This window comes from Artemia sp. Qi Xiang Cuo, chromosome 21 (assembly GCF_049724085.1).
Source record: "Artemia sp. Qi Xiang Cuo chromosome 21, ASM4972408v1, whole genome shotgun sequence".
Lineage (NCBI taxonomy): Eukaryota > Metazoa > Arthropoda > Branchiopoda > Anostraca > Artemiidae > Artemia > Artemia sp. Qi Xiang Cuo.
This window is the reverse complement of record NC_142814.1, coordinates 6,795,074-6,817,892: the sequence shown is the minus strand read 5'-3', so window position 1 is coordinate 6,817,892 and position 22,819 is coordinate 6,795,074. Positions and strand designations below refer to the sequence as shown.

The 22,819-nt window shown below is 35.3% G+C and overlaps 2 protein-coding genes across 2 annotated transcripts in view; one reads left to right on the top strand and one right to left on the bottom strand.

Moving 5' to 3' along the window:
* LOC148939197 (pH-sensitive chloride channel 2-like) overlaps nucleotides 1-19,998 on the bottom strand; it is a 79,534-nt gene extending 59,536 nt beyond the window's left edge. The window contains exons 1-3 of the mRNA XM_089106649.1: nucleotides 19,852-19,998; nucleotides 11,666-11,933; nucleotides 4,528-4,757 (exon numbers count right to left, since the gene is read on the bottom strand). Coding sequence (XP_088962775.1) covers nucleotides 4,528-4,757; nucleotides 11,666-11,933; nucleotides 19,852-19,907 — 554 coding nt within the window. The 5' untranslated portion in view covers nucleotides 19,908-19,998. The remainder of the gene's footprint in view (nucleotides 1-4,527; nucleotides 4,758-11,665; nucleotides 11,934-19,851) is intronic.
* On the top strand, nucleotides 7,245-7,608 carry LOC148939198 (histone H2B-like). Its single transcript, XM_089107219.1, has one exon. It carries the CDS (start codon nucleotides 7,255-7,257, stop codon nucleotides 7,606-7,608), a length of 354 nt encoding a protein of 117 aa, XP_088963345.1. The 5' UTR covers nucleotides 7,245-7,254.
* Nucleotides 19,999-22,819: the final 2,821 nt, after the last annotated feature.

Genomic DNA, 22,819 nt, shown 5'->3' with positions numbered 1-22,819 from the left:
GCCGAGTAAATCAGAAGAAACTTTGAGCAACAAGTTTTTCCAACTGATTCCAATCAGAGACTCTAGTTTCTCTCAACTTTAGCGTTGACTATAGGCAAAGGTCATAATACTTCAATGTATTAAATAGTTTTATCCCAGAGCCACTTGTTTTGGAAGAGGTAGTTATAGAAACTTCGGAGAAGTCTTATTTGATATTAAATCGTAAGTTCTGGTGCCCATTTTAAGATTAGAAATTGACCGGTGGGCAACCGGCACCCTTCCCGTATATTTTGTAGCTGCCTCCTCTCCCAAAAAAAAATCTAATCCAAATTTTGATATAGCCATTTTGTACATAAAGCTCTAAGAGTCCAATAGCAATGCCTCTGGGAAATATTTGACACCCACCAGCAGGTCTGTAGAGCAAGGTCTGTAAGTTATGAAAGTTTCCCATTGTTTACGTATAGGGCTTATCTTTTAGGAAAGCAGGACATGTTTGATCCTCGGTCTCTAAAAAACTCTTAGTTATTAAGACGAGACTTTCGGAAGATGTTGAATTGGATAGTGAGTAAAATTAAAACACGTTGAACGTATGCATCCTTGTCACAATCGCGTATCAGCAATTTCTTAGGAACGGTTGATGATATTGAGTTTAAAATATTAGAGTATGTTGGTGAGAATGATGCCTAGTGATCAGAGGGTAACCAGTCTCCTTCCTATGGCCTTATAAACTGCTGTTCCCTAAACTACTTCTGATCAAACTTTTGAGATAGCCATTTTTTTCCAAATAGGCTCAAGGTCTAACAACTATGCTTTCTGCGATGATATGAGCCCTCCAGCCCCTGGGACAAGCATGTAACTTATGTAAACTGCCTAGAGTTAACATATAGGGTTGATTTCTAAGGAAAAGATTGCATGTTGACCCTGGGTCTCCATAAATGGTTAGGGTATTAGGGGGAAGCTTCAATGCAAATTTAAAGGAGATGTTGAACAAAATCAAACCAATCTAAATGCATGCTGGTTGTCGATAGGGCTTAGGAATACTATCTAAGGAACTACTTGGGATATTAAGCTAAAACGTTAAGGAAACGTTGAGGGGAGTGTTGAAAAATAATCGGAGGGCTATCGGCCATGCCTTCGCCCTTTTTATATATCCTTCTAAAATCTGAATAAAGCCTTGTATAGTATTTTTTTTCTAAATAGTCAAAAAGTCCAATAACTATGCCCCTAGAGATGACTTTATCTCACGTATCCCCTTGGGCCAAGTTTTTTAAATTATATAATTTGCTTGTTGTTTACTTAGAGGATTTATTATTGAGAAAGAGAGAAGTGTTTAATCCTAGATGGGGCCAAAAAGGTTAAGGTTCTTAAGGAGATTAAATAAAAAAAACAAGTTTTTTTTAACTGAAAGTAAGGAACGACGTTAAAACTTAAAACGAGCAGAAATTATTCCGTATATAAAAGGGGCTGTCCCCTCCTCAACGCCTTGCTCTTTACGCTAGAGTTTTTTATTGTTTAAACAAAATAAGAGTTGTGAGAAAGTCAAACTTTAGCGTAAAGAGCGAGGCAATGAGCAGGGGACAGCCCCTTTCATATACGGACTAATTTCTGTTCGTTTTAAGTTTTAACGTCGTTCCTTACTTTCAGTTAAAAAAAAACTTGTTTTTTTATTTAATTTTTGTACTTTTTGAATTAATGCAGGTTTTCATTTTGGCTCACCGTACATGAATAATTAAAACAAAATTTGTAGATTAATTTTACTTTTATTTGGTTAAATGGCTTTCTTGAAACTTGTTTATTTTTATTTACGAACGTTTTTATTAGTAATAAATATACATAACTTACGAATTAACTTACGTAACGAACTTCAATATATTTTATATATTGAATATATTTTTAATACGTATATTAGGGGGCTCGCCTACTAGTCAATACCTCGCTCTTTAAGCTAAAGTTCGAATTTAGTTCCGATTCTTTAAAAATGACCCCTTAATCACAAAAGCCGTCAATAGCTCTTATGAAAGTACTAAAAAATCTTTGGCTTAAAGAGCGAGGTACTGACTAGGGGGTGAACCCAATCATACACGTAATATATTTCTGTTCGTTTTAAGTTTTGATGTTACTCCTTATTTTCAATTGAAGAACTTGTTTTTTTTATATTTAATTTCTGATCCTTTTTTTAAATAATGCTGGGAAATCCGGCGTCCCCTTCATAGCAATGTCCCTTCCCCCATGAGAACTTCCTTCATGGAAAGATCCTCCCACATAACCCCCAGCCCACCCACCCCCCTACTACCAGAAAAAATCCCCCAGTTGAGGATGTTTAAAAGTCATCAGAAGACAACCGGTCCTTCAAAATAGTCAAAAGATCTAATAACAATGTCTCAAGGAATGATATGACCCTCCCCCCCCCCCGAAGCCCAAAGGCACGTCTCATAATTTATGGTACTTGCCAATTGTTTACATCTAGAAGTTCATACTTAGATTTGAGGGAATGCTGGATCTAGGGTGAGTCAAAATTGCTAAGGACATTAGTTGGAACTTCAGGGAATGCTGAACTAAACCAAAAGACACTTTGTGCATCTAGGCTATCGAAATGGGGTATGTGCAATATCTTAGGAACAGCTTAGGGTATTAACTCAATTTTTGGGTCACTATTACAACTACTTGCAACTGTGACCAACTTTGCAACTTTGGTCGTGTAAAAACTTTACGGTTGTAATTGTCTTTTTTAGTATTAATAAATTGATTGATTGATTGATTGATGACTACTGGAGATTGAGAGTATTTTGACTGTGGCTATACCAACTACTGATTATGACTGCTACTACAGCTACTTGTGACTGTGAAAGTAACTAATTGAAGCAGCAACTAGTTGTGACGGCAACTGCTTGTGATAGTGACTGATCGTGGCTGTGATTGTATCTACATGTAACTATGACTACGACTACTTGCAACTGTGGAGAAGACTCTTTCGGCTACGACTATTTACGGTTGCAATTATTTCTAACTGCAACCGTGACTACTTACGACTGCGACTATTACTGACTGTGTTTGTGACTACTAGGAGCTGCGTCTGCTTATGACTGCAATTCATTAATACTGAAATTGCTTGTAACTGATCTTCTTGCAACAAAAACTACTTGCGACGAAGAAGAAAACTACTTGTTACTGTGACTATTTGTGACTGTGACTGCGACTGCTTCCAACTAAGGCTACTACTTCTACTACTATGATTTTGACTGTGACTACTGCAACTGCATATTCAACTACTGTTAAATTAAACTCAAAAGAGTTAAATTGCCTCAAATTTGTCAAAAGGGCTTATTTGTAATGTCTCTGGAATGCCAAAGGTAATTAGGTTTAGATATTCTGAAAATATTGTGGAATGTGTTGAACAAAATCAAATAATCCTGTTGTTTAAAATAAATCATAAGATTTTATCCCCATCCAAATGCCAACAAGGGCGTATCTTTCACATCTCAGGAACATTAAGGGTATTAAGTTGGAGTTAAGTGCACACAGGAAGAAAAAAGAATTTGTCTGGGCTTATCAATATTAATATCGGGGACGACTATTGGTATTAAGTTAAAACTTTTAATGACTGTTAAGGGGGGTGCCAAATTAATTTAACACGCACTATATGCACTTTGATTTATGTATACGGCGTGTCTATATCTCAAGAGCAGAAAAGAGCTATTAAGTTGAAACATTCGAATATGTTGTGGAGTATATTAAACTTAAAGACTCTCTTGGCATTCTGTCTCTCAAAAGGACGCATCTACAATATATCAGTAACAGCTAAGGTTATTAAGTTGAAACTTTCAGAAAACATTTCTTGAGATATTGACCCAAATTAAAACACACCATGTGCATCCAGGCTGTCAAAATGGCAAATCTGTAAAATGTCAAAAGTTCAGCTTGGAAAACTCAAGCTTTTCTAACCTAGTTTTTTTTCAAGAGGAAGAGAGAAGTAGCGGTGTACGCAAAAATAAACCACATGTACCTAGATTATTAAAGTATCATATCTGGATATTTTGAAAAACAAATAAATAGAAGATTATGTTGCTATATCGAATCTAAGAACAAATATCTTGAATTGTTTTTACGCTGATCTGCCTTAAAATCGCAGGCCCTGAAAACAACTCAATTAAAAGTTGAGATCCATGGAAACATCAGCTGGCCATGTCAGACCACTCTATTTCCATTTCAATTATCTGGAGTATAAATAAAACGATAAAATCAAGGAAAATTGCACGCTATTCATAAGTCTGGCCATGCTATGGTCAGGCAGGGGTATTAGGGGGAAAATTTAATATAGATTACTTTACCTATTTATACACGGCATACATTTATTGGTGCTGTAGTCGTCTGTCATTTGGATTTTGTCGACGTAGGTGATGATAGTCCAGCTTGCGCACAAGTTTTACATTTTTTTTTTTTTATCTTCCTTTGGAATTACATTAAACTAAAATACCTAAATTTTCCAGGTTTAAACAGAAACAAATACCATCTCTAAAATGGCACTATTTCAAATTGATCTCAACATACCTGAAAGTATGCACTACCCTCCCATCTGGGTAAATTGTTATTAGATTGTTTGATTGTGGCACATTGATTAGTGATGAGCTTGCTTCATTTGCAACGATGATGTTTGGTCTCCATATTTTCTTAGAAAAATCATCCTCTCCCCTAATTAAAATTTGATATGTTGACAAGTTGGCAAATGCAAGTCTAGGATCCTCCCATGTTTCATATATACTCAGCTGAGATCGAAATTTCTAAAAGTAAATTAAAATCTAGAGTATATGCTCTCTAAATTAGAATGTATAACCTAATGAATATATTTCAAGTTAAGACTTGAATGAATAGATATATCAATGTTTTTAATTGTAAAAAGAAGAAAATAAAAGATAAAACTGTCTTAAATAGCCTTTGCAGTTTGAATGGTGAATTAGAACTATTATGTGAGTTAAATAATAATATTAAGGAATATATACATTAGCTACTCCACGGGGAAAAAAGACTTAAAACGAATATACAATAAAATGGGGTAATTCGAGCACAACCTATATTTTACCGCGCCTACTGATCAAAAATCATTCACTTCATTCTGTCATGGTAGGTCAGTTGGGCTTTGGGTCATTTAGTATTGAAAAGTTATTGAAACGTGATTTTTGTTCATCACATTCTTAGGATTGTCCTTCAAAAAGTTTACTAACAATTGTTTGTTAAACTCTCGAAAAGGTCAAGAATTCACTTGAAAAGATTTGTAATTTGGTTTCGAGCGCAATGTAAACCTCCAAAAGCTATTGGTACAAAAAATTGCTAACTTTTAGAACAATTCAGGGAGCACTTTGCAGGAGAGCTTTGATCTTTACAGTAAAAAAAAGTCATGGATTTAAGCATATCCAAGACCCCCTAGCCAGGAGTTTGCAAGGTAATATGCAGAAAGTTGAAAAATTTCATTCTTTCCTGACAACTTGATTAATGGGTAATTTGTTTGTATTTTCTGTCCATAGCTGATTCTACAGGACTATATTGTATAATATAGTTTTTATTATATTATATATATAGTTTTTATTATACTATAATGTATAATATAGTTATAAAAATATAATATAATTTTTGGTAATGCATCAATAAAATTGGTTTATCTTATTTCAAATACAAGTTTAGTGTCCTCTTTAAACAAAAAGACAAGATTGGTCGAGTAGAAATTGCTGACTTACGGCATTTCACGCAGCAAAACAAGTTTTCAGCCTGATTTTGGCTAATATGCTGTGAGTCAAAAATTTTGAAATAGACTTTTTGTCCAAAGTTAACAAAAAGCTCTTTCCCAGATTTTAGGGGTCATAACGTTAAATGGTGTGTTCGTCCTGAATAACCAAATGAAAAAAAAAACACTTATTTTTAGTTTTTGCAAAGAGTGGCATTAAAGCTAAAAAGGAACGATAATTATTTCCTATATGAAATGGGATAACGCTTCCTAAACCCCCAACTATTTAAGTTAAAGTTATAAAGTACTTCACAGAAATTGTTTTCGAATTCAAGAAATGTCATGAATACGCAATTGCAAGGGTATGATTCAGTGATTGACTTTAAAATATTTAAATTGAAATTTTTACTGTTTAAATCAAACTCACGTTAATAAGTTTTTGCACTCTTGAGGCAGAGTGGAAAACACTTTTATCCCTCTCCAACCTCCTTGTGCTTTAGTAGTCGGTCTTAAGGTCTTGGAGAGAAATGATAAAGCTTCGCCGTACAGTGTATAGGATTATTATTGAAAGCTTCTATTCGTTTTTAGTGTTAGCGTTTTACTTTCATTAAAATGTTTTACTTTTATTAGTGTTAACGTTTTGTTTTATTTTCATTAAAAAAGAAAAACAAACATTTTAATTTAATATTTGTTTTGTTATTAACATTATTCCTAGATTTTCTCTAAATAATAAGAGGGGTACTGCCCTCACAGATTCCACTTTTAAAACCAAAAATTTAACTTTGGAACTGCACAAATTCAAGGAAAAGAGCTAATCTAGCGCAATTTTTCGAAATAAAGCGCAGCTTTTCTCCCCCTCAGAATACATACTGCATGTTTCACCCCTTATGTACCTATATATTGTATAAGGCAGTCTTATTTAAGGGAAGTCAGGGCCTAATTTTATAATTCATTCAACACTTTCAAATTTTCCGAAGAAATTTTTTTATTGGAAGTTAGGAAGCGTGAACCTAAACCGTGCTTTTGAGGCTTAGGTACTCAAATTCAAAGTCCGCTAATCCCCCAAGAGAATTCATAGACAAAATTCCTAACTGGTCGTATAAAACTGTAACATACTCTATAGCCCTTAGTTTTACGAATAAAGTATATCTCAATCTGGATGGACCTGACATTTGCTTAAGAATGGATGGTATATCATATACATACACTTATTCTGAAACTAAAAGGTTAAGTGAGAATCCCTCTAATTGCGTTCTTAATTTTTTCTCAATAACTTTCAATTCCTCATCCGGCCAACATGTCTTACAGACCAAAATGTTAGAATTTACCACTTTCCTGTGGCTTCATCTCTCTTGCTACTTAAAAAGGGTACAATTTTATTAATTTAACATATTTATAAATTGAGAACAGCTCTCTAAGTACAGAGTCAACTTGGAAGAAATACTTCAAATTAGAGATTCTTTCACAATTGATGCCAGAACAAATCTTGCATAAAAGCGTGTTGTAACTTTTAAACGCTATTCACTTGATAATTGAATTCTGTCAATACTTCATTTAATATGGTTCCAAAAACATCAGGAAAAGCAGCAAATAAAGCTGGTAAGGCATCAAAAAATATTACTAAAACTGATAATAAAAGGAAACGAAAGAGGAAGGAAAGCTATGCCATTTACATTTACAAAGTTCTCAAGCAAGTGCACCCCGACACCAGTGTTTCTAGCAAAGCAATGAGCATCATGAATAGCTTTGTCAACGATATCTTTGAAAGGATTGTTGCGGAAGCCTCTCGTCTAGCTCACTACAACAAGAGGTCCACCATTACTAGCAGAGAGGTTCAAACTGCTGTGAGGCTACTCCTACCCGGGAAGAGTGCGTGTCAGTTTTCAAATCTGAAACTTTTATCTTTGCTCTAACATGACTAATTCTTTTTCAGCTCGCTTTAAAAAGACAAAATAATTATGTGTAGTTATTTTATTTTATAGAAAAAAGAGGGTTTCGGCTTACGCGTCAAAAAGAAATCATTGAACTTCAAGATTCTTAGATTCTTAGAGCTTCAAGATTCTTGGCTCTATCCCTCTTCCAAAATTTAAGAAGAATTGAATTGGGGGAGATTATAACATATGAGCTTTTAATAGAATCATAAACTGGTTTCTAAATGAAGTTTTGAGGAAAAAATAAGATGCATTTTCTTAGAAATAGATTTGTCTTAAATGCATTTAGAAAATATCACTCAAATTAAAAGAGTAACTGGTACTTGCATAATATAGCCCCTATCTAATTTCTTCTAATATGTTTCTCTGACAGTCAATCTTAATGAAATATACCTAAGTATGATAAAAATATAATACTTTAGAAAAAAATTTGGGCTACATGTTAACATATTAGGGGGGTGGGGTGGAGATAAAGTAGGCCTATAGCGGGTTTGCATGCCTAATGTGTTAGGCACAATTATTCTGTATACTATGAACTAACATATTATGTTACTTCATAATATGCAGCATATTATGATTTATGTATAATTGATGATGACGAAGTAGCATATTATGATTGATGAATCAACAAAATTGGTGTTTAATACTTATTCTAATATATAGAATTCATTCAGCTTATTGTTGCCCACCAAAAAAAAGGGTCTGAGAAAATTCGCCTGATTTAAAAAAAGGGGGAATATCCCCAGAAAAACATCGCTTTAGTAGATTCATCATATCAGAGAACCCTACAAATTTCAAGGTCCAATCTACGAAATGTGGAATTTAGTTTTTTTTTTTGTGTTTTTTTTTCTTTTTTTACCCAGAAGAAAGATCCTGGATGCTAGTTTTTTTGTTTCCCCAGGGTTAGTCATATCAAACAAAGGTCCTAGAAAATCAGGAGAGAGCTCTTTGGAATATACAATTTCTCAGGCTCCTTTTAAGTGAAATTAAAAAAAAAAAAAACAAGTTTTTTCAACTGAAAGTAAGGAGCAACATTAAAAATTAAAACTAACAGAAATTATTACGTAAATAAAGTGGATTGCCTCTTCATCTACACCTCGCTCTTTACGATTGTGCCACGAAAACTGTTGTTTTCTGCCATTTTATGGCACCAAACTACAATTTTGCCCCAAAGAGGACCAATTTCCTATCAATTGAAGACTTTGAGAAGCCAATCGATTTAAAGTATCAATAACTATATTTTATGCTTCTCAGTTGTAGAGGAAGCAATGCCATATGGTGGAAGTACTGGATTCAACTAAGTTGATTCCTTTTATTTTTATGAAATATGCTAGTGATGCGTAATTGCGTGTCATGGAAAGGGGGAGTCATTATGTAGGCGATGGTCTGGGTAGATGCTTAAAAATGCACATTTTACTGCCCTAAAAGTTTATCTGACGACTCCATGAGGCTTCAGATAAGCATAAAAAGGGGTAAGGCGGAGTATAAATTAATATCTCATCTCTTTTAATTTAGACTAAGCCTGAATAATTGTGCTGCAGCTGGTATTTTCCTTCATATTGCAGAAAAATGTTACTGAAATTTGTTTCAAAGCTTCTTTTATGTAACCTGAACGGCTTCATGTTTCATAAAACTGTATACAGAGATTTTAAGTGCAAATCAGCTAATATGAAGGAGGGCGGATGGTCATTTTATCCATGGGTTGGAGGTAAGGGCAGATTCTTCAAAAGACTGCATTTCAAGGCCAAATATCCTAACTATCATTAAACTCCCCGATAAATATAGGATGAGTTATTGGTAAGAAGGGAGACACATGATTCTGAGAAATATTTTTGGTCTGTGGTTTCATTATTGGTGTTGGGGGTTTTCTGTAATTCTTGCATGGTAATATTTCTGTTTTTCTATATATATGAAAAATTTTAATATTTTAAATCATATTTATTTAATGTGTTTATACATCAGAGAGCCCTATTGTACAGGTGGCTTCAGCCACGTAGATGATCTAAAGTCACACAGAAATTCCATCTACATTAACAATAATATACCTCTTCGTCTACTGGAATTCTGCATTTAAAATGTTATTAAGGATTTATTTAACAAAATAAACTTCCTCACAAATTTTGATAGTATATCCAAATACTATCTGAAATTTTAATTGCAATCCAAAACTTTAATTCTTAAGTATAAAAACTGAAAATACAGGGTGGTACTAATCAACTTTCATTCATTGATATATACAGGTCGATAAAACTTGGGTTTAAGGGGCCGGTTCTTCCATTTTATTTTGGCCAACCCTGGGTATAATTTGGAAAACAATCAAATATTAAATTTTAAGAACCTAGTTTTTTCAAATGAAAATAAGGAGCAAATTTTTAAAATAAAATGAGCAGACATTATTCCTTATATGAGGTGGGTTGTCTCTTCTCTAACTCCTTGATGTTTACTCTAAAGTTTTACTTCTTGTCCATAATCTTCGAGAACATTTATTTAAACACTAGTAACATTGAATTGAAAAAAAAGATATTTTAAAGCACTAAAAAACTTTAGCTTAAGTATTGAGGAGTTGAAGAGGGGACAGTTCCTCTTATACATTTCAACTGTATCTGTCTGGTTTTGATGGGCAGCGAAGCACAGAGGCAAACATTTTTATAAATGCACTGAAAATGGCGTGTCAAGTAAAGTATATAAAATGAAAATAAAGTAATTACAAAAAAATACACAAAACTAAAACCTACTTATGAAAAATAAGACAACTGCTTCTCTAGACTTTAGGTTTACTAAGCAATGGCGGTGATGGACGGACATTATTCAACAGTATCGACTTTTTTTAATTTGGTTTTCAAACATCGATATATGCCTTCATAATGTGCAATTTGAAAAAGTAAAGCATTTTCAAAGCTGTTTGTTCAAAGTAAACCGTGAAAACTAAGATTAATAATACAAAATAAGAATTTCTAGTGCTGACCGTTATTGAGAAGGGCTGTAAGTTCTGAAGGTTACTGGGTAATATTGATTTTTCTTATTCAAATTTGAATACCGAAAACTAGTATATTTGATGGTTTTATACCTAAAAACTATGAAAACAAATAAAGCTTTTCAAAGTAAACAACTAGATCCATACAATCACTTCTAAAAAAAGAAATAAATAATAATAGTAATAAAGAAATAACACTCATCCGTTCTGAAGGAAAATGAAAAAAAAATATTTCTTATTATAGTGGCTTCATATATCGGTTTATAGGAAATCACGCATGCTATACTTGATGGCGTATTTTTGTTGAGTTTACCCCCTGTTTAACTTGGAAGAAAAATTCAAGACACAATTTTCTTAATGTACTAATAACTTCAAACTCCAAAAAATACATATTTGGAATCACCATAAAAAGCAGATTCTTTTATCTAGTCTATCAAAATTTAGGTTCTTATACACCCGTGAATTTATCCCGTGGGATCCTCCCCCCATGTAAAAAGCCAAAGAGAATTCCAATTCCACTGAAAACTTCCCCCAGACAACTCCACATGTAAAAGGGGGTTGCAGGCGAGAAAGTAAGATAAATAAAACGAATATCGTATATGAATTCTGACATATTCCCCTCGTGTAAAATTGCATATTCCCATGGAGAGTTTACCCTCGGAAACTTCCATCCCATTATGTCCTTCACTTCGAGTATCCGGTTACCTCGATTACTTTTTTTACAATTTCGGTTACTATTGGGCCGAGTCGCTCCTTAATTACGGTATGTTATCATGAATTGTTCGAAACTTGCTATATACACTCTGCAGCCCTTCATAAATGGGATTTATCCGTATCCAATTTGCATATTTACACATATTAATCTCTGTATCCTTAGTTACATAAGAATATATATTTATATATTATAGTATATAATATAGTTACATAAAAATATAAATATACCCTGAGTTAATTTAATTTTTGAAATGGGTTGATTTAAAACCAAGTGAGTTTTCACATACCATGGTAAAGTGAGTGGTAAATGAAATATAAGCCGGATGCAAAGATAAAAAAAAGAAATCTTACTGAATCACGTTCAGTGTTGCGTGTTGCAATTGCCCCTAAGGCATTGACTGAGATTGATATTTCTACTTTAATAGGGCCGTTACTTTTTGGTGGTATTCTCTTATCGTAAACAGCGGGTTTCGTTAATTCGTTAAATAGTTCCAGACGCTCTAGAATCTTGACATCGGACTTTGTTTGAATCACCCCATCAGGCTCATCTATTAGCGTCAGTGTGTCAGGCTCTGTTACTGTTGTAATATTTAGTGTTACTTCTGTTAAATTTTGGCACCTGAAAAAATAAATGTAATTTATTCCTAGTATTTTATCGATGGGAAAGGTTTAATGCTATAACAGGTCAAGCTAATCAAAGTGAAATTTTTTAGGCTAAATAAATATTCTGGGCGTCGTTTGGGGTGGGGGAGGCAAGGGGGGCGGTTGTCCCTCCAATAATTTGGAGATAAAAAATATTGTATAGCCCTCTTGACGATCCGGATATGAGTCCCTCTTGTCCTCCCCCTAAATAAAAACCCTGGAGATTCACCTTTGCAAATATTTGAGAGGTTAAGTGTTAAACGGTGGAAACTAACTAAAATAATTTGGAGATTTTGTTGGTTAAATCACAATCCGACTAATAATGAATTACATACAATATTTCGACTTTACTGATGACTGATCATGAGTAATGATGACTAATAGTTAAATGACTAATCTATTTTTAAGCTGTTTGATGATGGGTTATGTATTGAAGTGGATCAACCCAATTGGTGTCTTTCTGAAGTTACATCAGCTAAGAATCAGCTAAATCAATAATCTTTGATATTAAAATAATGTGCTGACTAACCACTGACTAACCTACTGTAACCAAACTACTGACTAAGAATAAGTCCGAATATCACGTTCATCTTGCTCCATCAGGTCAACTTTTTGAGATACAGCTATAGGCCAACCTGACGAGCTATACATATGCTAATATCAGGGTTTTTTAGTTCAATCATATTTTTATTGAAGAATATATTGAATTATAACATTAATTTATTTCTCTTCAGTAGCTGTATTTGTGTATATGTGATTGTAAGGATATTTAATTAACCCTTAACCAATCAAATTTATTCCAAATTTCATTGCCTGACATTAACCTGATTTTTTCTATTTCTTTCTGTTGATTGATATGGATTGGGCGAGACGGTCATGCAGGAATGATCTTGACGTTTTCTGCTATATTTGAGGAGATTACAGGCTGTCTACCCAAAGCGCGCCTACGAGGCATACTTTGAAATTAAGCTGTGTTACCAGGATAAGTCCTGGGCACCGCACACGGTGTGCAAGACGCACGTTGATTACCGACGGTGGTGGAGGAAGGGCGCGAAAACTCCACTGAAGTTTGGGATTCCGATGGTTTGGAGGGAGCCGTTATACCATGCATCCAATTGCTACTTCTGTGCCATCAATGATACTGGCATCAACCGGAAAAATTGGCACAGCCTCCAGTATCCTGACCTTCCATCTGCCTGCCGTCCAGTTGCTCACTGTGAAGAAACTCCTGTACCAGCGTTCACAGAGACTCTCAGCAGTGACAATGAGGCAACCAGTTCAAACGAGGGAGGATATACAGAAGAGGAACATAAAGCACAAGATGGTCCGCAGTACTTTTCACAATGTGAGCTTAATGATCTGCTTCGGGATGTCAGCTTGCCGAAGACTTCCTCCGAGCGGTTGGCCTCCAGACTAAAAGAAAAAAATCTACTTGGTGAGAACGCGCGTATCACTTTCTTTCGTAGAAGACATGAGGATTAAATGGGATACTTCTGCCAGGAGGAAGACCTCGGGTGCTGCCGAGATGTCACCAGTCTTCTTGGTAAACTCGATGCTCCTCAATACGATCCTATAGATTGGTGACTTTTCATTGGCAGCAACAAGTGCTCTTTGAAGTGTGTGCTCCTCTACAACGGGAACCAGTTTGCCTCAATCCCTCTTGCTCACCCCACAATTCTCAAAGATGAATATGAAATAGTGAAGTAAGTGCTTAACAAAATCCAATGTGAGCAGCATCATCGGACCATCTGTGTCAACTTCAAGATGATGAACTTTCTGATTGGTCAGTAGTCCGGGTTCACAAAAGTACCCATACTTTATATTTATGTTCGACAGTCAAGACAGAGCTCAGCACTATGTAAGGAAATAGTGGCTGACGCGAGATCAGCTAGTGCCTGGGGCGAGAAACATCATAAGCAAACCTGTTGTTGACCGGGAGAAGATGTTATTCCCACCACTGCACATGAAACTTAGATTAATGAAACAGTTGACGCGCGCTCTGATTAAGGATGGGAGGTGCTTCAACTACCTGTGCCGAGCCTTTCCTTGACTGACCGTCGAGAAGTTAAAGGCATTATTGATAGCCCGCAGATACGACAACTCATAAACGACAAGTAGTTCCAAAACGTTATGAACACGCTAGAGTGTGCCGCGTGGAAATTGTTTGTACAGGTGGGGAAAAGTGGGAGCAAGCCACGCCATACTCGTCAGCAGCTTGATAGAGGCCTTTCAAAACTCTAGTGTTTGATGAGTATAAAGATTCACTTCCTGTTCTCACACATAGAGAAGTTTCCTGAAAACCTTTGGTGATAAACGATTACCAGGGAGAAAGGATCCATCAAGAAATGCGATAAATGCACAAGAGGTACTAGGGAAGATGGGAAGTAGTGATGATGGCGGACTACTGGTGGTCACTGAGGAAAGACAACCCAGCAACTGCTTACACACGGGAATCGAAGAAACGCTGATTTATGCCGCGAACACTAAGATTTTGTGTTACGTAACAATCATTCTTTTACTAATATTATTAATTATGCTTATAAAATTTTATGGAGTAAGTAAAAACTGAATTTGGATACGTTGACTGTTATTTCGTGAGAAAAAACGGAAAAATTGTCAGGGGTCTCTCATCTGATGATCCGCAGGGTTTTGTTTTACATCATATATTTTACATCATATATTTTCATCAGCCCAGTTACTAAAAAAACAGGCCACTAAAATAATAGCGCTTAGCGCCACTATTTTACTGACTCAAATTTATTATGCGACTCGCTGAAAGCTCTTTGAGAGCGGTGCCCCCCCCCCTTCCCCTTAGGTAAAGCTCCTGCCAAAAGTTATATTGCATGACACTCTTTCATCTCTTTCAATCAAGCAAATGTTTATTAGGGGTGCATTAGAAGGTTTCCTAATCGGAAATACATTTAAGGGGCATTTTTTGTAATTTAATTTAAAATACAAGGAATCAAACTCTAGTCAGAGTAAAAAAAAAAAAAAATTGGTAGGGCTCCTTGTTCTAAATTATCAATTATTCGTTAAAGCTAAAAATAAGTTATAAAAAAGTCATCAAGTCTAGTTTAAAAAAAACTAAAGTATTGGGTATCGTCCACTAGGTGCACATAAGAAGGTTTTCCAGTCTGAAGTAGCGTTATGTATATGTGCAGTTACTACGTGGCCTGCAGATGAATGTACAACTGTTACGTTGTACTTCCTCCACAGCTGGAAAGCTCAAAATGTAATTTTCGGTACTCTTAGACCGTTTGGCTAACTTCGAATTTGTAGTCGCTAGCAACTAGGTCCTCCGTCGCACAAATTCGTAGTTTGTTTCAACAAAGTGGCAGAAAACGCCCCTTTCCTGGGGAAAAGTATGTTTGGTGACTTTTAAAGGGCTATAGAACTTCTAATTTCTATTTGAATGAGCCACATCCAGGTCTCGGTTCTATACGATCAAACACGCCTGCGTTGCGCCTGCGTTGCGCGTGCGTTCTAGACGCCTGGGTTGCACAGGTACCGATCTCCTGATTCAATGCCTTCGGCCGGGAGTACAATGCGTGGTTGGGGGCAAATCATCCGACGCTTCCCATGTTTTCCCCCAGATTTCTCCAGGTACCCATTTAGAGCTGGGTCGACTCTGGCTGAGCTTATAGGGTCACCCCTTGACCCCCATTACAAACCAAATAATCAGCGACACCAGGACTCGAACCCCTGACTTCAGTATTTCAAGTCCGGAACGCTAACAATTCGGTGTCGATTTTTACAGGATTAAATAAAAAAAAAACAAGTTTTTTAAACTGAAAGTAAGGAGCGACATTAAAACTTAAAACGAACAGAAATTATTCCGTATATGAAAGGGGCTGTCCCCTCCTCAACGCCTCGCTCTTTACGCTAACGTTTTTTATTGTTTTAAAAAGTAAAGTTGTGAGAGAGTCAAACTTTTGCGTAAAGAGCGAGGCGTTGAGGAAGGGACAGCCCCTTTCATATACGGAATAATTTCTGTTCGTTTTAATTTTTAATGTCACTCCCTACTTTCAGTTTAAAAAACTTGTTTTTTTTATTTAATTTCTGATCGTTTTTTAGTTAATGCAGCTTTAATTTGGGCTCACCGTCATTGAATAAGTAAACAAAATTTGCATAAAAATTTTACTTTTCTTTTGCTAAATGGCTGTCTCTAAATTTTTTTCTAACGTAACTTACAAATTAACTTACGTAACTCTAGTCAATACCTTGCTCTTTAAGGTAAAGTTCGAATTTCGTTCCAATTCTTTAAAAATGACCCCTTAATCACAAAGGCCGTTAATTAGAATAAATAGCTCTTATGAAAGTACTAAAAAATCTTTGGCTTAAAGAACGAGGCATTGACTAGAAGGTGAACCCAATCATACAGCTAATATTTTTTGTTCGTTTTAAGTTTTGATGTTGCTTCTTACTTTCAGTTGAAAAACTTGTTTTTTTATATTTAATTTCTGATTTTTGTTTTAAATAATGATGGGAAATCCGGTGCCCCCTTCATAGCCATGTCCCGTCCCCCCTGCAAACTTCCTTCATGAAAAGATCCTCCCATATAACCCCCGACCCCCCACCCCCCACTACCCGAAAAAATTCCCCCTGAAAACGTCTGTATACTTCCCAATAACCAATACTATATGTTAACATTGGGTAAAGTTCATAACTTTCAGCCCTTCCCCCGGGGGCTTCGGGGGATTAAGTCATCCTAAAAGACACAGTTATAATATTTTCGACCATGCTGAACAAAACGGCTATCTCAAAATTTTGATCGGGTGACTTTGGGAAAAAATGAGCGTGGGAGGGGGCCTAATTGCCCTCCATTTTTTGGTCACTTGTAAAGGGCACTAGAACTTTCAATGTCCGTCCCAATGAGCTCTCTCACGATATTATAGGGACCACTCAATACGATCGCCCCTGGGGAAAAAAATAAACACGCATCTGTGATCTATCTTCTGGCAAAAAATGCAAAATTCCACCTTTTTGTAGATAGGACCTTAAAACCTCTACAGTAGGGTTCTCTGATACGCTGAATATGATGGTGTGATTTTCATTAAGGTTCTATAACTTTTAGGGGGTCATTCCCCCTTTATTCGAAAATCAGCCAAATTTTCTCAGGCGCGTAACTTTTGATTGGTAAGATTAAACTCGATGAAATTTATATATTTGAAATCAGAATTAAAATCTGATTCTTTTGATGTATCTATTGGTATAAAAATTCCGATTTTTAGAGTTTCGGTTACCCTTGAGCCGGGTCGCTCCTTACTTACAGTTCATTACCAAGAACTGTTTGATGTCTTCCCATTTTTCGAAAGCCAGGCAAATTTTCTCGGGCTCTTGACGTTTGGTGTTTATTGCTAAAATTAATGAACTTTATGATTAACTGAACATTAAAGAATTGATCTTTAAAGTTGAATTCTTTTTATGTAAGGATTTTTGTCATAATACCTTCTCTTCTTCATTCTTTTTTTTTGTCTTAATTTCTCTTTTGCTGCTATATTTTTAAATATGGTTCTCCAAATATGGGAAAAACTTAAAAGGGAAATTTCCGGGATGGGGATTATTCCTCCTTTTTCAAATTTTATGCCTCGGAGGAAGCAGTCAATGCTGCTGTGTCCCTGGTTATCAGAATTATGTATCTGTCATATCTCTGGAATGGCTTGGGGCATCAAGTTGAAACTTTCTTGGACTATTAGGGGGCCTAAAAAATTTGATTTTGAATTGCAGGGAGAGTAGGAATCCAGGAAGGTGCTGCTGATTTAGTCTCCAAGCTGGTAAATTTTAGCACTTTGAGCTCTTGTTTGACTAAAATCTGTTTCTAGTTATATAATGATGTAGACAGAAAGAAACCATGTGCATACACCCAGGTTATCAAAACACTGAATATGAAATTTCTCAGGATAAAATTTGGGGATAGAGCTGAATTCTTATGACGTCAAAGGGGCAGTCAAACCATAAATTTTGACTTAGATGGAGTAGTGAAGGTAAATTAAAAGTCATTTTGAATCCTTGCTATCAGAATGGCTAAACTATGAATGTGGATGAATGTGAGAATATGGTTTGAGATGGAATTTTTACAGTACAGGGGGAGAGGAGGCAAGGCAGGTTTATATTTTGCGTTCAGAGAGATTAGATGTCCCTATAATGAATTACAATATTTTGATCTTTTAAAAGTTTTGGAACCATCGGCCCTTGTTTTTTTCAAAACTCTTCTGGCGGAAGTAGTGAGGCATGTCAAAAGCTTTTATGACGAGAAAAGTTTTATTTTCTTAGACAATGGCTCATGCGTAAAAGGATTAGCAACTGTTCTTAAAAGCCCGAGACTTATTTGCAGATTTTATGGTTTCAATAGAACCTATTTGGACATTAAAGTTTGAAAAAGAAACAGATAAATTTGAATTCTATCTATTCATAAAATCCCAAAATGGGTCGAATGCCGTTAACTTATATCACCATGAAGCTTTCAGGACAAGCAAAATGGGATTTAAAAACCATTTGTTATAACTACAAATCTAAGGAACATGGCTGTATAAACTCTAAAACGATTATATAAAAGTACCAAATCTGAATATGTTGATTTTTGACTTCCTGTAATTTTTTTTTTTTATCAAAGTGGAAAACACACAGTTTTCAGTAAAAATCTTGGCTTGTAAGTATTTGAAGAAACAGGCAGTTGCAAAACAAAATTATTGAATAAGAGATTATTTCAAAATATGGCATATTAAGGTAGGTTTATAGGGTTCAAGGATTCTACTGAATGAGAGTCAGAAAAGTTCTAGATTAAATTTAGATTAGAAGGTTAAATTTATATACTTCCATTCTCCTTCCATTCGAAATTCTAAGGTGGGAATGCTATTAGGAAATTTTTAAACAAGTATGATCTTGATAGAAAATTTTGACAAATATTAAAATTTGGCAAAAACTGAAATTACCATCCCATATAACTCCACGACTTGAACCCCTGTCGCCATGGACAAAAGATTTCAAGTCTAGCATGCTAGCCACGTGGTTAGATCATTTTTCTAAAGTAGGGGGGGGGGGGGCTGCTCCTTAACCCTACCCCAAGTTCGTGTCTATGATTTTCATTGTTTATTGTTCACACTCTCAATGAGCCACTGATTCCTAAATTAAATAGAAGTAAATATAATAAAATTGTCTATATTTAAATATCAACATATTATGAAAAAATATTTAAGATTACCAACATGAAAACAGCAAGAACTGCTGTAAGCAGATAAATGTATCCTAAAACAAATAGAAATTCAAGTGGGTGATAAAACCGAACTTATACTTAAGAAAAATTATTAAGCAACAAGTGTGGGGCTGCAACACCATCTCCCCCACCTTAATCCTTTTAAAAGCCAGAGCGTCGTCAATACATTGCTGAAAATGTTTTGCTTTTCAAGCGCTAATTTTATTTGTCATAATTTGCCTAGCAGAGCATAAGATATTGTTACAGGATCAATCAAGGTTTCTAGTAATAAGTGTGCTGCTAGCTAACTGTTTCCCTTCTTACCTCCTCTTAAACTACTTAAACTACTTAAATGTTATATTTTTTACAAAATGGAAGTCAGGGGTGGATCCAGGGTTTTTTTTTAGGGTGGGGGGGCGCAAAATAGGTTAGTCCGATAAACCTGCGTTAGTAGCAAGTTTAATTAACCCAAACTTGCGTTAATTAAGTAAATTACACTACTTTAAACTACGTTAGGGGCGCGCGTGCCCACTTGACCTCCTGGATCCACCACTGATGGTAGTATTAATAATAATTTGTCTTTTTTTAAATTTTAATCTTCATGACTTTAATTGTGCATCTGTTAGATTTTAATATAGCTAATAGATAATTATGTGATTATACAATATACGCTTAAATAATAAAACGACAAAAGCTGACTTACTGTATATTAGAAAGACTAGATATAAAAGCAAACACTAATATATTGAAAGAACACATCTTAATATCATATCAAAGTGTAGAAACTATGAGGTTTGAATAGTGCCAAAAATGATATCGGTAAAATTCGTAAAATAGACATGACATGTATTTAAAGATATGTTCGGCACACAGAGTTCAAAATAAGATCTATTGCACAATTTAGAAAAGATCCTTCGTGGGCTCATTTATATTTTACACCAGTAAAGTTTCAATTATGTAATCAGAAGTAAAAGGAATATGAAAATGTCTATTCCTTGGAAATTTGGAAAACAACACAGTCACGCTCAGAATTTAAATGAGGGTATAGGAATATCGAAACTAAAAATAATAATAACCATTTATGACTTCTCTGATAATTAATTTTTTTGCTAGTGTTTTCAGTATATTTGGTCCGAAATCAAAATTTCTTGTGCCATTTTCAAGTGACCAAAAATATTGGAGGGCAGCAAGCCCCCCTCCCACACCTGTTTTTTCCCGAAGTTCTTCGATCAAAATTTTGAGATAGCCATTTTGTTCCAAATGGTCGAAAGATCTGATTAATATGTCTTTGAAAATGAGTTTATCTCTCACTGCCCCCAGGGGAAGGGCTGCAAGCTATGAACTTTGCCCATTGTTTGCATATTGTATTGGCTATAGAGGGGTATTCATACTTTTTCGGGGGGATTTTATGGCGCGAGGGTGGGGGGTTACGTGGGAGTATATTTCCATGGAGAGGTTTTTCTCAGGTGAAGGGAATTTTTCATGAAGTGGAAGCTGTATTTTATGGCATTATTTAAAAAAAACTATCAGAAAAAAAAAATTCAACTGAAAGTAAGGAGCAAAATTAAAAACAGAAATTATTGCTCAAATGAGGGAGTTAAACCCTCCTCAATAACTTGCTCTCTACGGTAAAATATTTTTTTTTTTTTTAAAGCTTATTATTCTAATTAAACCGCCCTTGTCTTTCAGGAGTCATTCTTAAATAATCGGAACAAAAAGTCAAACTTCAGTACAAAGAACAAGGTATTGGGGAGGGGACAGTCCCCCTCATGTACGCAATAATTTCCGTTCTTTTTAAAATTTAATGTTAATCCTTACCTTCAGTTGAAAAAACTTGTTTTTTTTCGATTTAATCAAACAGTTCGTGGTACGAACTGTTAGTAAGGAGCGACCCGGCTCAATGGTAACCGAAACTCTAAAATACGGGATTTTGACACCAACAGATCCATTAAAAGAATCAGATTTTAATGCTGATTTCATTTATATAATTTTCATCGAGTTTAGTCCTACCCATTAAAAGTTACGCGCCTGAGAAAATTTGGCTGATTTTCGAAAAAAAGGGAAAGACCCCCTAAAAGTTACATAACCTTAATGAAATTCACATTATCGTATTCAGCGTATTAGAGAACCCTAATGTAGAGGTTTCAATCTCCTATGTAGTAGTATCGGTATTACTATATTACTGTAGTAGTAGTAGTAGTAGAAGTAGTAAAAGCATTAGTAGTAGTAGTAGTAGTAGTAGTAGTAGTAGTATTAGTAGTAGAAGTAGTAGTAGTAGTAGCAGTTGTGGTAGTAGCATTAGTAGTTGTAGTAGCAGTTGTAGAAATAGTAAAAGTAGTAGTAGTAGTAACAGTAGTAGTGGTAGTAGTAGTACTAGTTGTAGTAGTAGTAGTAGTAGCAGTAATAGTAGTAGTAGAAGTAGTAGCAGTAGTAGTAGTATCGGTATTACTAGTGGTATTATTAATAGTAATAGTCGTGTAACTAGTAGCAGCAGTATTATTAACGTTTTGACTTTACAAGCAGCTGCAATAGAAGTAGTAGTTGAAGTAGTTGTATGACTATTAAATGTAACAGTGACAGCAGTATTAGTAGTAGCGTGTACATATTGGCTTTTGGTCAGATGACCTTACCCTTTTTGCATTCTCTGAAAGTTCCAACTTAATACTCAAATCAATTCTTGGGGTGCACTCTTTTGACAATGTAAATTGACATAGAGTCTTTTGGTTTAGTCTAGATTTCCACTCAATATTTTAAATAAAGTAGTCGGGTAGTAGTAGTGGTAGCAGAGTAGTGGTGGTACTTGTATTATTAGTGGTAGCATGCAAACATTTCATTTTTGAATCATCTCTCTTATAATTTTCTGAAAGTTCCAAATTAATATATTTAGTCATTCCTGAGTTACACCCTTTTGAAAATAAGTATACTCATTATAAGTATACTCATAACTCTCTCAAAGGCTCACTTGAATACCCTTTGTCGTTTTGGAAAGTAAAGTTTAAACATGAAAACTTTTCTTAATAATATATAGTATATGTAAACAATGAACGAACTGCCTAACTTACAGTTCATTCCCTGAGGACCGTGGGGAGGCTGACACCACCAAAGACGTAGTTACTGGGCCTTTCAACAGGGCTAAACAAAATATATCTCTTAAAATTTTAATTGGATGTGTTTTGAGGAATAATAGGCTTGTGGCAAAGGGGCTGGTTACGCTCCATTCACTTTTGACTGTTAAAAACAGCACTAGAACTTCCGACTTCCAATTAAATGAGCCCCATCCGATCTGGAGTTTATAATACTACACGTTCCATAAAATCACAACCAATTCCCTTGGGCTATTTAGGTTGTGTTCCTCTACGTAAAGTTCGTTCGGGTTCAGAAATACCTGGCTGGTTGATAATTCCGACTTTGCAGCAAAGTTGCTAATCTTCAAAGGTTTTGCACCAAATATGAAATGATTGCGACCGGTCGAAATCTGGTGCCGTTAATGATATATGGTTATATACCGAACGCCGTTTTGTTAGGTGTCTTACCAATCACAAAGCTGAGATTGTTGACTGCAGGAGCAAGCGTCTTGCAACTAACCCAAATGAAATTTGGAGATTCACTGGGGGAAAAAGTCAAAAGATGTCGCTTCAGAGCTTCCAAGTGAGAGTGACAGGATCAACTAT

What these genes read in the sequence shown, in the direction of transcription:
- LOC148939198 (XM_089107219.1), top strand. Translation starts at nt 7,255, where the DNA reads ATGGTTCCAAAAACATCAGGAAAAGCAGCAAATAAAGCTGGTAAGGCA.